A 16503-nucleotide genomic window follows, 5' to 3' on the forward strand; every position below is an offset into this window, starting at 1 on the left:
AGAAGAAGAAGAAGAAGAATATGTACCAAAGTACATATTTCTTTGCTGGAAACATCCTAAGAAATTCAGATTTACATGACAGTCAAGCTATTTTTCATTAAATTGTTGGCATGTCAAGGGCAGAAAATATATTTCCAAGAGTGCTTTCGTTACTTGTTGAAACAAACATGCCAGAGCCATTTGTTTAGCAGTTCCAGCAATGGATCTCTATCAGCAGACTGCCTGCAGGCTTCAGTCATTTCTAGCTGTCGTTAACACAGTAAAAACCCTCAGCAAGAAGAAGACGAAGAAGAAGCACAGTCGACCACAGCCAGTATGAAACGTCAGTATAAAATCAGCCATATGAATGTGACAGACCTGAGGTGATGAGACTTTAAATTCTCAGCATGACTCCAGCGTGGCACCAGGTTGGGGGACTTAAACCACTGACTCTCGAAATCCCTGCTGTAACTTCATTCACAGTGAGCTGTATAGTCATTTCTTATTGTAAATGCACTATAGGCCCGTGAAGATGCAACCTGTTATAACAAACACAATAGCTGTTGCCACTGATTGAGTAGGAGAGACTGTCTGATGTGATTACACTGCACACCTCACAGTTACTCATCCGCAAAATTAGCTCTAAATGTCCTACCACATACAAGCCAATTAGACTGGCTGCTGGAGTTAGGTGATGATGGCAAAACAATGGGCCGCTATGAGTCAAATGACCTGTTCTGGCTCAATGGTGCTATGCTGTGCTAGCCAAAGAGACAGCTTGGTTTATTTGGCTTGCTTCACACAATAGTAGTTGACAGGCATTTGCTGTAAGCCCTGTACATGACTGATAACGGCTGCCGAACAGAAAAATAAAAAGCACTCGGACAAAGATGGACAGGCAAACGGGCAGCGTGTACCTCTGTGCGCCAGTTTCTGTAGGAGGATCCTGAGGCGTTGCAGAGCAGAGGAAGAAATATCGTACGTGTACAGGTCTGCACGGGCTAACTCCTGGCACCTTCCGAACACTCCATCTATGGAAAAGCAAAGAGGAAACAGTGAAAACAGGTTCATGAGGGACACACTTTCATAGCTGAATGTGAGAATCACACATTAGAAAGACGTAACAAAAGTTTCTGGACAAATGACATCTCCCAGTTGAAATGTTATAACGGTGTGTGGCACCTGCAGTGCCTCCGTACGTCTGACTGCCTGGTTTGGGGGAGCTAATAGCTGACATTTTTCCTCTGACAGCACCACGATAAGCAGCCGTTCATGGCAGGAAGGACTTTATCAGGAACCCTGGTAATCTCCCTATCAGCAGGCCTCCCGCCTCACTCAATACAGGTTGCCAGGCAACCCACGCCACATAGTCCCTATCAGCCCCATAATTCAGTGGCTGGTCTAGACCTCAGAAGGATGCTGAGGCTCATGGGGTCAGAAAGCAGTGTGCAGATGTAATGCCTGGAATATAAATGACCCGCGTTGTCACCTTCTTTCAGCTGGAGAGATAAATCCATGCATCTTGTTGGCTACACTCACTAAATGAAAACTCCACCGCACAGATGATCTCTGGAGATGAATCCTGCAGATTCGATCCGGGCCATCTTGTGTGTGTGTGTGTGTGTGTGTGTGTGTGTGTGTGTGTGTGTGTGTGTGTGTGTGTGTGTGTGTGTGTGTGTGTGTGTGTGCGCGCAATCATGCATACTACCATGTGAGAGTATGTGAGACAATGCCACTGTGATCAGATGGGATCTAATGATGTGAATCAACACGTTGTCACGCACCACAGCATCCCGTTAATTAGCCCCAAGATGTCGGACAATGGCAGGAAACATCAATGGTCCGACTGATGCTCGGTGACACTCGCAACATTTTGACACCGAGAGATGTCGAGCTTCATCTCTGCACCAAGAGGGTGGAAGAGAAATATTCACTTTTTTATTTTAACTATTTAAACGTCATCAAGCATCAGTTTTCCCCTTCGACTAGCAAAATGTAATTACAGTGCCATGTTTGGTGTAAAATTCAGTGACTGATAATTACAAAGATAATAATGTGATGTCAGTCCGGGCTATAAATTGAATTCTTATTCTAAACGAGAAGCGGGTGTTTTCCTGACGTCCCCCCTTCGCCTGTGACCCGTTAAATGACGGCTCCGTACAGGGAAAAGCCAGCAGGAGGCGGCGAATTAGCATTGACGACACAGCACAACGCAGAGGAGTTATTTTGGGATCTCGAGCAGCGCAGAGGAAAACTTCCCACCTACAGATGCACAGATCATCACAGACGGGTCTGAATCACAAGACGTCAACTGTCTCGATGCTCCTTGCCAACAACGCCTCTTTTGTAATGATATCATCAAAAGTGACACGATTAATATGGCAAAAAAAAGGTTGTCACTATAGTATAAGGTTTTGTCAGGGACTTCTGGTGTAATTTATTTTCCCAGTTAGACACAAACAACACATATTATGTAAGAAATGAGGGGAGGCTGGTGACATAACAAGTGATGGGAAACTGTTAAATGTTTGATGCTCTGCATCCCTCATTGGTTTCTATGGCTACGGACACTGTTAAACATGTTACTTCCTTCTCCGTTGTCAGGGACATTCCCGATAGCAACCAGACACAGAGACGCGCAAACACACAGGGATTCAGTGCATTAAAAATAGAAGTCAGAGGTATTTTACAACAAAGAACTTCATGTTTGGCAAACACAACAGTTGATTGATTTCTCGAGGTGATGCTGAGCCATTCAGAGCCACATGCATGATGAATCACAGAGCGCTGTTCTGTCACTTTATCGTGTATATTCACAATACTGAGATTATCAAAACAAGCCACAACAGCTCTTTGTAGTTGACAGTTTGCAGGAAACAGATTTTTTTCTCCCTGTTTCTGACAGCTAAAACATTTTAATTTCAGGCTTGGGGGAGCACAGCATGTGTTTAGTGCATGGAGGTTTGTCTTAGTCTGGAAATAAAAGAGAAATGCAGTGCAATTAAATATCAGAGAGGTCTCCCATATATTTATGAAAATCAATGAAGTATGTTTTAATTGTCTTTATGTTGTATTATATACTGTATATGTCCAAAAGGACATGATCACACTGTGTTTCATTCATGTTTTGTGTAGCATCCCAACTTTTTTTGGAACTGGGGTTGTTTGTAGGTACAACACCTTCAAAGTCTATCACGCAGAGCAGAACACAGAGATTTTCTATAGATCATCTGTCACGTTTAAGGAAATATTAAGCTGACAATAGATCAATTTGTGCCTACTTGCAAGACAAGACTAATGCTGTCACTGTGATGAAGAAACGGCAACTGCAATGCAAATGAGCCCTGATCGATGTAATCAATAATGCATAAAACAGGCCATATAACCAGTCAATCCTTGGATGTACAATTCAACAAATGAGTGTCACTCTCACCAAAGAGAAGCAATGTCTGGATAAGTTCCATGTTGACAGGAATAAAGAAGAAGATTTTCAGCCAAAAAAGGTAAAGAGCTCTAAATCCAGACACTGTCTCTCCTCCCACTGTGACACCCGGCCGCTGCTAAAGCTATTTAAACTGTGAAAGCTAATGCTCTGGGATAACAGGAGCAAACACTAATGCTGACAGTCAGCAAAGCAATTCCAAAAGACTGTACGTTGGAAGGAGGGGAAGACGGACCCAGGAGACAAATTAAGACGTATTGGAACAGGTGTATTAGCTGTGCAACTCATGTCATGAAAATGAATAGGCCTAAATCAATGCACCGAGACCGTCCAGATGTAGTCTGCTAATAAAGAAAAGAACAGAAACAAAAGCTATAGTGATCAGGATATGATTAATGAAGTGTTTACAGACTTTTTATGTGAAAATTGTGGCTTTGAAATGATAATTACATTATGCATGCAATGCAATCTACATGTAAATACAGAAATTAATAAAGATAAACCAGACTCTCAGAGCGACATCAAAACATGCTGCCTATTCAGTTTGGCAGTGGAATATAAATTAGGTCTATTATTACATTTATTTTTAACATATCTGTTTACTTCTTCCATTACAGCCCCACATATTTGCAACCTAAGAGCTAGTTAAGCGTTTCCTCACTGATCACTTCATGTTTGATTATTCTTGGATTTGCATCTCCTGCCTTGGCGCTCCTTCTCTGCCCATGCAGATTGTTTGGGATTATAGATTTTGTAGTGGTTACTTAAAGTGTTTATGCTGCAGTTGAACTTGTTGCAAGATTCGATCAATAGAAGCATCACCTAAATCGTTTAAATCTAAAATACAGTGCGGACGTTTCAGACAATATTGGCCCAAGTGGAAGCAAGATAACCGCCAATCGATAAAACGCTGTTGGTTAAGTGTTTAATAGGAGCCAACCGGTGCCCTCAGGGAATCATGTAGCACTTATCTGCTGTACTTTAGGTTAGCTTATCATAGCAGTAAGCCACAGACTCCAGAGAATTGCATCAAATTAAAATGCATTTCCGGTCTTAGGGTAATCACACACGCTTTAGAGGAATCTCTAGGAAAGTATTCCTCTGAAGATGGAAATAAAGATCTGAAGACGTTGGTTCCAAAACGGGACACGGCAGCAGAAGATCAAATGATATATGGAGGGTGTTAATTGACCTACTTAATCAATGACACAACAGCAGCAGAAGAACATACTGAGGAAACTTTTTCCAAAAATGGACTCTTCATTTATTCAGCTGCTGCTTGTGCAACAATTGATTAAATTAGTCCTAATGTGGCAAATTGATCTAAATTAACCACAAATATAAAACAGCAAATACCTGTTTGCATAAGTATTCACACCCTCTAAGTCAGTATTTACTGTACTACATGCACCTTTAGCAGCAGTCTTTACAGTCTTGTCCCTATTTTTCATTTTGTTTATAATAATGTACTATTGCTAATACTACAGCTAACACATGCTAACCTGCAGTACACAAGCAATGCTGCTTTATTTTCATGTGTCTATGTTCTTTTAGCATTATACAATTTACATTTTACAGGGTTCTTGATTTTTTAAAACAGCTTGAAACATTAAAAAGGTCATTTTAGAGACAGAGGTTTCACCCAACCTGTGCAGTTTGAGCGTTAGCATTAGCTTACACTAGCTAGCCACAGCTGTTAAAGACTGCTAGCAACAGTCATTTCAGTCGTCTGCCAGAAATGAAAAGCCTGCTTTCGTTTACTTACGTGTGAAATTAGAGACCCATTGGTTAGAAAATCATGAAGAATTTTGGGTGGTAAACCTGCCAATGTTATTCGTATGTGCCGCCAAGCATAACAGGCAAATGGTATCACTAGTAGCTTCTGTACAAGGTTTAGCCAACATTCAACTGGCTGCACCAGAGATAATTTGAGTATTTTTGATTAATTTAGACCGCTTTGTTAAGATCTGTAGGCTTTGACATAAAATAGTCTTTTTTTTCTGCTGATCTGTATTTAAAAAAAGTCACATTAAATCTACTGATTCAATGTTGTAAAAGAGCAAAACATGAAAACACTTTTTTTTTTGTCTGTTTTAGGTAAAAACACCATAAGTGATCGTCAACCACACGTAAAATGGTGTTGATTAACAACATCCAGACATTCCCTCCCCTCAGCCACCTTGCATGGCAACAGCACGGGTGAGGAGGAGCATGGTTGGCCCAGCCCAGAATAAACCAGGTTACTCCTTCAGGGACCTGGGGATGAGTTGAAGTGGTAGACCTAGTTACTCCCACTCATCCTCTGTCTGTGCCGAGGCTGCTGCTCATCAGGAGCCTGATGGAGAGTGACAGAGCGTAGATTGAGTATGCGCACAAGGTTATGAAGCTAAATAATGTCTCATTACTTGCATATTAGGTACAACATTAATCCAACATTAGTCTTTCTTGCCTGTATATGTTTGCCTTTATCAAGCATAGTGCCTGTAATTACATTTCAGCGTGAGAGGGATAATGTGAGTGCTGCTCCTTGGGCCAAAGCGTGGTTAAAAAAATAAAATTGAAGATGAAAAGATGTCTGAGAAGAGGCACATTAAATCTCAAAAGAAATGACCATATCATAGCTTTGCATGATTTGCATGATAGTCTAATGTAATATGGAACTTCCACACCCACCACGACCCTCCTCTCTGCCTCTGGGGAATGTTTCTGTCGAGGTGTCAGCAATTTCCCTCTATTAGTCTACACACACAGCTCTGTACCAATCCAGCGAGTGTAATTAAAGTCAGTTTTTTAGATTTCTTTTCAGCGCTGCGTGCTCCTAAACTAGGTTAATATGGAAATAAGGGTAGAAATACCCAAATTTGCTTCTCTAACATGCGGCAAACCCAAAGACTACTGACTCCTCCGCCCTATTAGACCTTAGCCCTCCACAGATATCCTCTAAAAAACATTTCACAAGCAAACAAGATTGATACCACTCTCATGTCCGTATGCCAATTGTAGCTACAGCCAGCAGACAGTTAGCTTAACTTAGCATCAAGACAGCTAGCCTGCCCTTAACAAAATCCTCCCATCAGCACCTCTAAAGCTCCCTAATTAACAAAGAGCCTTGTTTAGAGTTAGAAAATCTGAAATGTACAAGTTACAAGGGGCAGGGGTTTATGTGGTGTGGTATGGTGGGTTTGTTACAGGCTAGCTGCTTCCCCCTGCTTCCGGTCTTTACGCTAAGCTAAGCTAAGCTAAGCTAAGCTAAGCTAGCAGGCTGCTAGCTGTAGCTTCTTACTGTAAAGATTAGAGTGGGATCAATCTTCTTATCTCACTATTTCTTTAAGATACTTTTTTTTCTTTAGCTATTTCCCAATTATTTTTTATTTCTACAACTTTTAAGTGAATTTTATGCATATTTCTCATTCTCAGTTTATATCTGACTGTAGATGTAATGTCTCTGCAAGCACTTAGGTGAGCATGTAGTAGTTCATTAATTAAAAGGAAAATGAATCTGCAACTATTTTGACATATAAATACAACATATACATTGAATATTTTGAATTTTGAATATTAACTATGGGGTTGCTGATTGGACAAAATAATTTCTGGATGTCACCTTGAGCTCTGGGGATTTTTTTTTTTAATCTTTTGACATCCTATGTTATCTTTTGTCCTTCTCATCCTCCTCTGACATATTAATATTCAACTGGTACTTGTCCTGTTTTTCATTGTTTGCCATGCGTGTTAGTCCATGCAGTCTCCTATAGGTCACATCACGTTTTGTATGCATTTTCACTGTCTGCCAGAAAGCAAGCGTTCCCTTTGCTGACTTCATCGTGTTTGTGAAATTGATTGTATGATGAATCTGCAGAGGGTAAATTAAGTGAGCAAAACTCAGTCAAACAAAACAAACAACCTCAAAGCGCAGGCATTTAATCATTATGCTCGTGAGGCCAAAAACAAACATGCACTGGGATGGATGTGGATCCCCAGTAAGCATGCAAGCCCAAGACGCTATCCTGAGCCACTGCTCCTGTGTTGAAACCGTCAGCTATGGGAGAATACATTAACCTTTCTCGATGGCTCTGTTGTGAAGATGATCCTCGATATCGACATGCTTTCAATCCCCTTCGGGATGAAAAGCCCGCCGTGTGATTCTGCTGAATGCCACACTGTGAAAAGCCCCGACATTTCCCCTCTATTCATCAGGTGACGCGTTGTCATGACAACCACTGACACTCACACACACATCCATCCTTACAAGACAAGATGATTTGTAGATGAGGTCGTGACCACTCGGGGATTGCGGAAACCTTGACATATAAAAGGCAAAACATCTCACTGGTAGAGATGAAAAGCCTTGGAGTCAGATGAACTATTGTTTGCATCGTACAGTTTCTTAGCGCTGCAGTCCAGATGCTTTAATGCTTTTTTTTAAACATGACTTGTGTGTCTTAACTGAGCTGAAACTTTCAGCTGGCTCTCCAATGGCCACATATCTACCTAGAAATCCCCGAATGATTAAAAATAACCGGGCGGCTTTAGAACTGTGTTGGGTCGATGGTGGTCGTGTACCGCAGGGATGCTATACAATATAATGAGGTGTGGTGGGCGTTCATGAGTCTCTGAATCTGACCTACCGTTGACGCAGAACTCATACGGCGTACAGAGCTCGTCTTCAAACAGGCAACCTGGAGGTGAGACAGAAGACAGACGATATGAGGAGTAAATAGAAGGGGAAAAAATTTAATTAAATAATATATATAGAAAAAATAACAACAATAATAAATAAAATTAACAGCAGTCTAATGACTGTATGAATATACTTCAAATGACAATGATGAAACTATAATGAATGCCTTGATATTGGACAGAAATGGAGGCCATTAGCATACACAGTATATACAACAGATGACTGAATATACAGAAAATGTACTAAATTGCAGTGCAAAATTATCTCCTGTCACACAATTTCTAAATATGCCACCGGTCTATAAAAGTGCAGCTTAGTACTACATTAACTCTGGCTGTGGGCCTCGCTGCTAATGGCAGAGCCATCAATCATCAATTAGTGCGACTTCTCCTATCCTGTCTCTGACACTAATACCCCAACTCCATGGGCAACGTTTCCATATATGAATGTTGTATGAATATTAATGAACTTTAACGCTTGGACTAGGGCTGGGTGTTCCAGACTAATAAATGAACAGATGGCAGGAGCATTATGGGTAGCTGTACCCTGTGTTCATATTTCACACGTGGGAGTTGCAGCGAGCAGAGGACTGATTGTTCTGCTCGCCGATCTGCACAGGTGATCCTCCACATTTACATGTTTCCAGGAAAAGACGGAGTTGAGAGAGAAAAAGTCTGTGGGACTACTCGTAAAGTGTTATTTTCTGTCTCGTAGGCTGAATGAAGTGGCACACTGAGGGTCAAAAGGAGCCCAAACAATAACCGAACCTTCAGCCAAGAAACGAGCCGCTAAGAACATAGAATTTAGGTTTGATTTAGGTTTGTTCAGTAAGCTGTCGAGAGGCTCATGCTAGAGAGTTTATGGCGTTTGCAGTGTCGGCAGCACAGAAACAATCTGTAAACAACTAGGCCAAGCCTCACCCCTCTTTCTTCGAGTCTTTTATCTTTGTTATTCCCCTCTCTCAGCTCATCAGCAGCAGCGGTGACGTAATTGGCTGCACCCTCTCGGCCCGGTGGCCTCGACGGACAGCAACAAGCAGCTCATGACGGCGAATAAAGAACAGGCTGAGTGGGAGGAGAGGCCTTTGTCAGACCTCTTTAATAATGAGAAGAGATAAGTGCGAGAAGTCTGTTCATCAATTGACAGAGAAAGGGCAGATAATCAGCACAGGTGCGGACGAGACGGGAACTTTTTAGGCATCCGAGTTTGCTGAAGTTTCGTCTTCGCGGATCCATCATTCGGGTCATTATTCCGTTGTAATTGTTAAAGTCCAGTCCTGCGTGAGAACTTGATCGTGGAGAAACAATATGCAGCCATTTTGTTTGGAAGCTGAGGGCACATCTCATGAAATTACACCTTTTGGAGATAATGGCTTCAATATGTCAGCGAAATGGCTATTTAATGATGTAGAGTGAGGCATCATAACAGAGCTGTAAGGTCACTCAGCTCTCTGGAACAAAACTAAAAGGCAGAATGTTCTGAACTGAAGAGAAACAACTTGCCGCTCGAACACCAAGACCACGAATTGTTTTTCTGACAACCCGTACCTCGCTCATACAGCTCTCATTTTCATGGACAGACTCAGCTATATTTTGCAGGTTAACCATAACTTTAAAATGCTGACGTTGGTTGAAAACAGCACATTGATTTCCTGCCACAATAGATACACAATGACGCTTATATGATACTGTATGGCACTATATAAACAAAAGGAAACCCTACAAACTGTTTCATCTCTTAAAGCTCATGTAGAACTGCTTCAGGCTGCTTTAATCAATATTTTTTATTAACAATGAATTCAATTACAATATAGTTTGAGACACAAAGACTAGCATATCTGAATTTCTTGTCTTAGATCGTTTAGTGTGACATCTCCTACGACCTGCTCAAGTCACCCGACCAAGACACTGCAAGACTTTATGGCAGATAAATCTGACACGATGACAGTCATTTAAGACAAAGTGGTCTGAATCAGGCCTAATAAATAGTCTGCACACCACCTGGCCAGCACCAAACAGCAGGCTGACAAAGTTAGCAACTCTCTGGTGAACATGATGGAGTGTTTGGCAGCTAAAGAGCCAGATTTGTTCCTCCTAAAAGGAAAGGGAATATTGGACTTACATTCATCAGGTGGACAGAAATACGACTTCAAACGGATGCTAGTGCTGCTCCCTGTCTGCCGAATGTGTTAACAGGTGACTGTTTGCTAACACATCTGCCATGTAAACTTCATAAGATGATAATGTGTCAATATTGTGCTTACGGTTTGCTGCACTGCACCCGAGAGGGCAAAAAAAATTACATAATAGATTAGTATTAGAAAGAAATAAACTGAGATATAATAAATGAAAAGTAATTCTTGGCAAATGTTAATTAAAGCTGAAACAGTAAGTCGGCTGATTATTTTGGCAGCCGATTAATCGTTCAAGCAAAAATGCCAAAAATGAACTCATTCAAGCTTCTAAATTGTGAGGATTTGCTGCTTTTCTTTATCATGTGTGTCAGTAATCTGAACATATTTAGTTTATGGGCCCGCTCAGATTTCCATCTTATTGTACCAAGAAGATCTTAGAGTTAGCTTGAAGATGACAACAACAAGGCCAAACTTATGCAGAGCAGCCACTTGAGCTGAAAGACTCACGGGATCCCTGTTGATCAAGCATCTCACCGCTCCGCAATTAGTGTCAGTCCATTCAACTTTACCTCCTCATCACTTCCCTGCTTAATTCATTGGGTTCTCGGGGAGGCCTTGTCAGCTCTCAATATTAATTACGACCTTCCATTTAATGAAGCATCCAGCCAAGCATAGTTAGTCAGGTGTGTGTGTGTGTGCATGTGTGTGTGATGGTATGCGCATGCACGTGTGATAGGCAGGGACGTAGGATTGATAACGCCACATCCTCTTTCTCCAACATCATGCCAGAGATGATTAAAATGGCGGCTTTTAATTAAAATGCAATCACAGTGGATGCTGCTGATTACCTCAGGTGGAGGAAAAAAAAAAAAAAAAGGATGCTGGACTGACTGTGTTAGAGGAGGAAAGCGGGTGAAAACAAGGCGTCCAGGCTATATCTCAATGAAGCATCCTGACAGAGAATAGTCACATTGTCTCGTGTAATTCTAGGCTTACAAGATAATTTCACAAGCGAAATGACCTTTCCACAAAAGTGCTACGCGCGCCGTTGAGTGATGATGCTCTGTTGCCATGTCAACCTCATCACAGATCAATCACAGAGATCTCATCAAAGGGAAACACTGATAGTCGAGCATGTGCATCAACAGAGGTGATGTGAGAGCTTTTCAGCTGATCCTTTACGCTTAAACCTGTTCAATGCATAATCTTCATTTCTTTATCTGGTGTCCCAGCGTCTCAATATTTAACATATAGGCTAAAAATACAACAATTTCGACAGTTATGGAGCTTTGAAGGACAAATATTTTCCTGATTGATGACCAACAGTCCACAACCCAAATATATTTAAGAAAAACAGAAAAAAAAAATCTTGCTGATTGATGCTGTCTATGGACAATTCATAAATATATAACCTATATTCAAAACTGGTTGATTGCGTGGCTTCACTGCTTTGCCAAATATCACGGCAAACTAAACATCTTTACAGAATTTTATTCATTTCATCAATTAATCATTAAAATAGCTGTCAGATTAATCAATAAAGAACATGATCACAAAGCAGCAGCACTAGATGTGAGCTAGCTACAGGTGCTGCAAATGTGCAGCAGCTTCACCTCCCAAAATAGGCAGTGTGTGACCTAATTTACAGCTACAGTATGCAGGGAGTATCCAGAAGGTTAATGGATGCAGTAAGTCAGTTCACAGTTTTTTAACATGATATACGGCTAGTTAGCAGCCTGTATTCTCAGCAGACTGTGAAATAAGAGATGCTAGATAAAACTGCAGCTCTACAGATCTCACAGCGTTTTGTCTCAGAGTGTCTTTGCAAATTACACGCCATATGCTATGGAGGGTTTGCATAAAAGCAATTCAAGAAATACATGCAGAAAAGGGAACCCAGATCAATTAAGTGTGGCCTGAACCTCTCCAAAGCCTCCATCCACAGCTGTGAATCAGGCAGACGCTTTCCCATGACACCCCCTGCCTGCCTTATTGCAACTAAACGCTATTAAGGGCAGCAAGTGCATCGTCTCAAAAAGTAAGCAAGGATCAGCGCACACACGCACATACATACACACACACACACACACACACACAGTTACCCTGACCTTAACTTGAGTCTTGACCCTAAAATGTAATGATTTACATTATCAGGACTTGTGTTTTGTCCTCATAAAGAAGGCGAGTCCCCACAATGTGACAGTGTAAACAGACATATTTCCCCACAGCATGAGTAATACGCATCCATACACACACACACACACACACACACACGCAACAAACCCTTCTCCTTCAGCTAAATCTCAGCCACACGGTGTGTCAGGGACATAACACAACGCGTGTCTACCCTCACGGGGGCGTGAAATCAGAGAGGAGCGTGTTTAAAGGGAAAAGCTCATTTAAGGTCATTTCAGGAAAAGCAATTATGACTGAGAGTCTCTCATTAGAATATATTACAGCCATATTAATATCTTAGATAATCTTCACGTGTGCATTACCAAGCCACCCCTGACACATCTCAGAGCAGACTTCAGCCTGCACGAGCTGCTCGAGACTGTCTCAGACACTTGGCCGCGATTGGCTGACCTTGCCTGGAACATTAAATACGTCCCGATGAGGCTAAACCCAAGGCCGAACATGAAGTCAGTGACTTGATCGTTCACTTTCCCCTCACAGGTGGTTGGCCAGTGCCGGGATACCATCTGCGATGTCTGAGGGGCCAAGGAGGATGCTGGGAGTCTGGCAGCGAGGACAGCCACTCCCAGAGCCTGCTGCAGTTTAGGACATATTTCATTCACTCTCTGGGGCCACCGACATATCTTTTATTATAATTATGCGACCAAGGACACCTGACTCGTTTCTGCTCACACACACACACCTGTACTGTCAGCCAAAAAAGCCATTTTGGAAAAGTGCAGCTGGTGACAACGGCAATAAAAGTGCAAGTGAATTGAAAAGGGAGCGTGGCTGGAGCAGGGACAGCAGAGAGGAACATCACCTGCAAGCAAATTAGCATCAGCTTGACACCATGTCCGCAGATTTAAACAGCTTGTGTCATTACGGCGCTCTCCTGCTAAAATTAAAGATGGCTCCAAGCTTTTCTCTGCTCCAGCAGGCCTGTTCTTGTCAAAAGCTGCACGTTACAAGTCAGCAAATCAGCCGCGGTGAGTTCATCACCATCCTCAATGTCGTCATTTCCTCATGCACTTTTCATCGAAACACAAGATTTTGTTATAAGTCGCAACTATATTTCATGTTTGTGGGGTGAATCACACTGTTGACAATTCATTTTCACACTGCAAAAATGCTGCTATGTTGCTTTTTAAATACTGTTTTACAGATAAATGTCCATTATGAGCTTGGAGGACAGATTTGACATTTTGGGAAATACACACACTTTCTTGCTGAGACAGAGAGAGGATTAATACCACTGTTATGTCTGTGCACTGAATATGAAGCTACAGCCAGCCGCTAGTTAGCTTAGCTTAGCTTAGCACAAAGACTGGAAGCAGGGGCAAAGACCTAGCCTGGCTCAGTCCAGAGGTAACAAAAACTGCCTGCCACTGAAGCTCATTGATTAATAACAGTTAACAGTTGTTATTTTTACACGTCTGCTTTTGTACAATGAAGAAAATGAGATATATTATGTTAATTGAGCGTTAAAGGTGCTAATAGGCAAACTTTGTTACCTTGGACAGAGCCAGGCTCGATGCTTCCAGTCCATGTGCTAAGCTAAGTTAGCTGGTCGCTGACTGTAGGTTTATATTTAGCATGAAGACATGTCAAACTCTTGGCAAGAAAGCAAATAGGTTTATTACCTAAAATGTCAAACTTTCCTTCAAGGCAAGTGTAATGCATCAGAGAATAAATCCAAAGTTACTTAACAACATGAATAATTAGCAGGAGCTCGAAGCAGGGAGTCCGGGGGCTTTGAGGTCACTTTGATTGAAGAGGGACCCTGATGTGAAACCACCTGACGTCCAGAGGAGTGTAACTGAACACATTTCTCACCGACTTTCCAGAGAATTTGTCTCAGGATTCCCAGGCAGGCAGGTCACTCTCAGTCACTCAGCTGCCAGCTCCAGGCTACAGCCCAGACAACCGCCATGAATTAAAGATGGCAGCGTCACTGCGGCAACGGAGGACCCAGAAATAGGTCGGCTTGACCTTTTCTGTGACCCGCAATGAATGATTCAGACATTTGATTTTCTCCCCTCTTCTGAGGTGTGATTGGGTGTTGAAGTGCGGAGCCCGAGCGAGTCAAACAGCGAAGCATCCTCCTCATGTGCTGAGGAGCTCCAAGTGAACCAACACCATCTGGCCCCCGGGGGAAATCTCCAGCCCCCAGGTGAAGTCAAACATTTAACTCTTATGAGCGCCAGTTGAACCTCATTTAAGGCGCAGGTCATCGCACCCCCAACTGTGTTTGGGCACTACTTTCCTGCAGATGAAAAGCGGACATGCAAACGAAGGTGACTTGACATTTTTGTCGCGCTCAAATCGTTCTTGTGCCTGTTTGGTGATTTCATAGCTCCAAATTAAACTGCTCAGCGGCGTCACCTGTGGAGTAAAGCACCTTTGGCTGTGTTAATGCAGCTCAAGGGCCATTTGGGTACCACACTTCAGTCCGCTCAGACCGCTTCTCATCACAGGGGAAAGGCACTTTGTGTGGCTTGAGGAGAATCCACAGATCTTTCCAAAATCAAACAAACCAATCAGTTAAGTCTCTCACAGACTTTCGGTACAATTAAAACAGAGCTTGTGCTGGCTTACATTAATTGGATACTCACCAACAGTGTTGTCCAGAGTTGTATTTATGAAGAGCTTCTCTTCAACTGATAAAATCTCTGCCCTTTTTGGTGAATTTAAGTCCACTTTCTTCTACTGTAGCTCTCTTTTGATTTCCACACACTCTTGAGGGAAATATCTTTAGGAGCTAAATGCTAAATCACTACTTTTGTCTGCCTGTCGTTTGGTCCCGTGCAGGCAGCGTATAGTGGATTCATATGGGCTTTTTCGCTTTAACAGCTGCCTGCTACAGCTGGATACAGCACTGATACCAGCAATTAGACTGAACCAAAAGAATGATCTGAAAGACGCTTTAAAGCCCGACAGAGCTGAGGCGTACTGCAGATCCTGGTGATAATTCTCTGTGAGTTTGTCACTATGAGCGACCCCTTTCACATTCATTTGATCCATCGTTAATATAAAAATATTGATAAGTGCAGCTTTAAGGTTCAGCAGGATGCAGCAGCATTGCCAACTAATCACACTGGCAGTTTTGCAATGCTACAAACAGCTTGGTATTCGGTTTGCAGCACTCCACACCCAAGCTTGGAGTGCTGCAAACCAAATAAATTGTGGTGGATCTGAGCCAAATTTGAGGAGGAAAATGTCACTAATGCACTTCATGGACTACAGCAATCATATCAATTAGTCACAGAAATAGGAAAATACCTCCCCCATTAGGTTTTCAGCACCTCTCCCTTGCCTTGACTGCCCACCGACAGTCATTTTGTTTCCCTGCTGCACTGAGAAATGGTCTAGAGTATTAATCAGCATCACCTTAATACGAAGCAGACACATTACTGCTTTAATCACAGCTGAGATAGTATAGATTAATTCTTGTGCTCAACTCGCAGCCTTCAGAACCCTCATTACGGTGTTATTGTCCTCATTATAAATCTTGGCTCTGCAACACAGAGGTGACCTTCACACTGACCCCTTTATCAACACCGTTTAATTTGAACTGGATGAAACAGTCGTGAAAAGGCACAACGGAGCCGTCCAGCCTTCCTTTCAATGCCTGGGGATGTTTTCACGCTCTCTGTGTCGCGAGGCAGTGAAGCTCAGGTATATGGCGAGGTGAGAAAGCACAAGGAACACATTCTTTGCACTTTTATGCGCAAGTGGGAAAACACTTTTACCAACATAGTAGTATAAATGCGTCTTATTCTTACACCTGACAAGTCTCCGAGGGGTGATAAACCTCCACTGAAATGTAATTTAATTTTAGATTAGAGTGTAAAAGAAGAGCAGCCCTCCCTCCCCCCCAAAAAAACTAACATAACCTTCCTTCCCTCTCCTGTGGCACTCTTCCTCCTTGACCCAGAATGTCTTCCAGGTTCACCTTGAACCGAAACGGGGGAAGAGAATAACGAGATGGATCGCCTCGACACGTCTATTCGACACAGTTCTGACTTACTTCCTCTCAAGAGCCACTGACATTTGTCAGGAAAGACGCAGAAGCACAGCCAGCCGCTTTGC

General features: G+C 42.4%; 1 protein-coding gene across 1 annotated transcript in view; it reads right to left on the reverse strand.

The window, feature by feature from the left end:
* Nucleotides 1-16503, reverse strand: part of ptprn2 (protein tyrosine phosphatase receptor type N2) — a 125102-nt gene that overhangs the window by 102119 nt on the left and 6480 nt on the right. Inside the window, exons 2-3 of the mRNA XM_070986509.1 lie at nucleotides 8050-8100; nucleotides 897-1010 (exon numbers count right to left, since the gene is read on the reverse strand). Coding sequence (XP_070842610.1) covers nucleotides 897-1010; nucleotides 8050-8100 — 165 coding nt within the window. The remainder of the gene's footprint in view (nucleotides 1-896; nucleotides 1011-8049; nucleotides 8101-16503) is intronic.

This window comes from Chaetodon trifascialis, chromosome 18, assembly GCF_039877785.1.
Source record: "Chaetodon trifascialis isolate fChaTrf1 chromosome 18, fChaTrf1.hap1, whole genome shotgun sequence".
NCBI lineage: Eukaryota > Metazoa > Chordata > Actinopteri > Chaetodontiformes > Chaetodontidae > Chaetodon > Chaetodon trifascialis.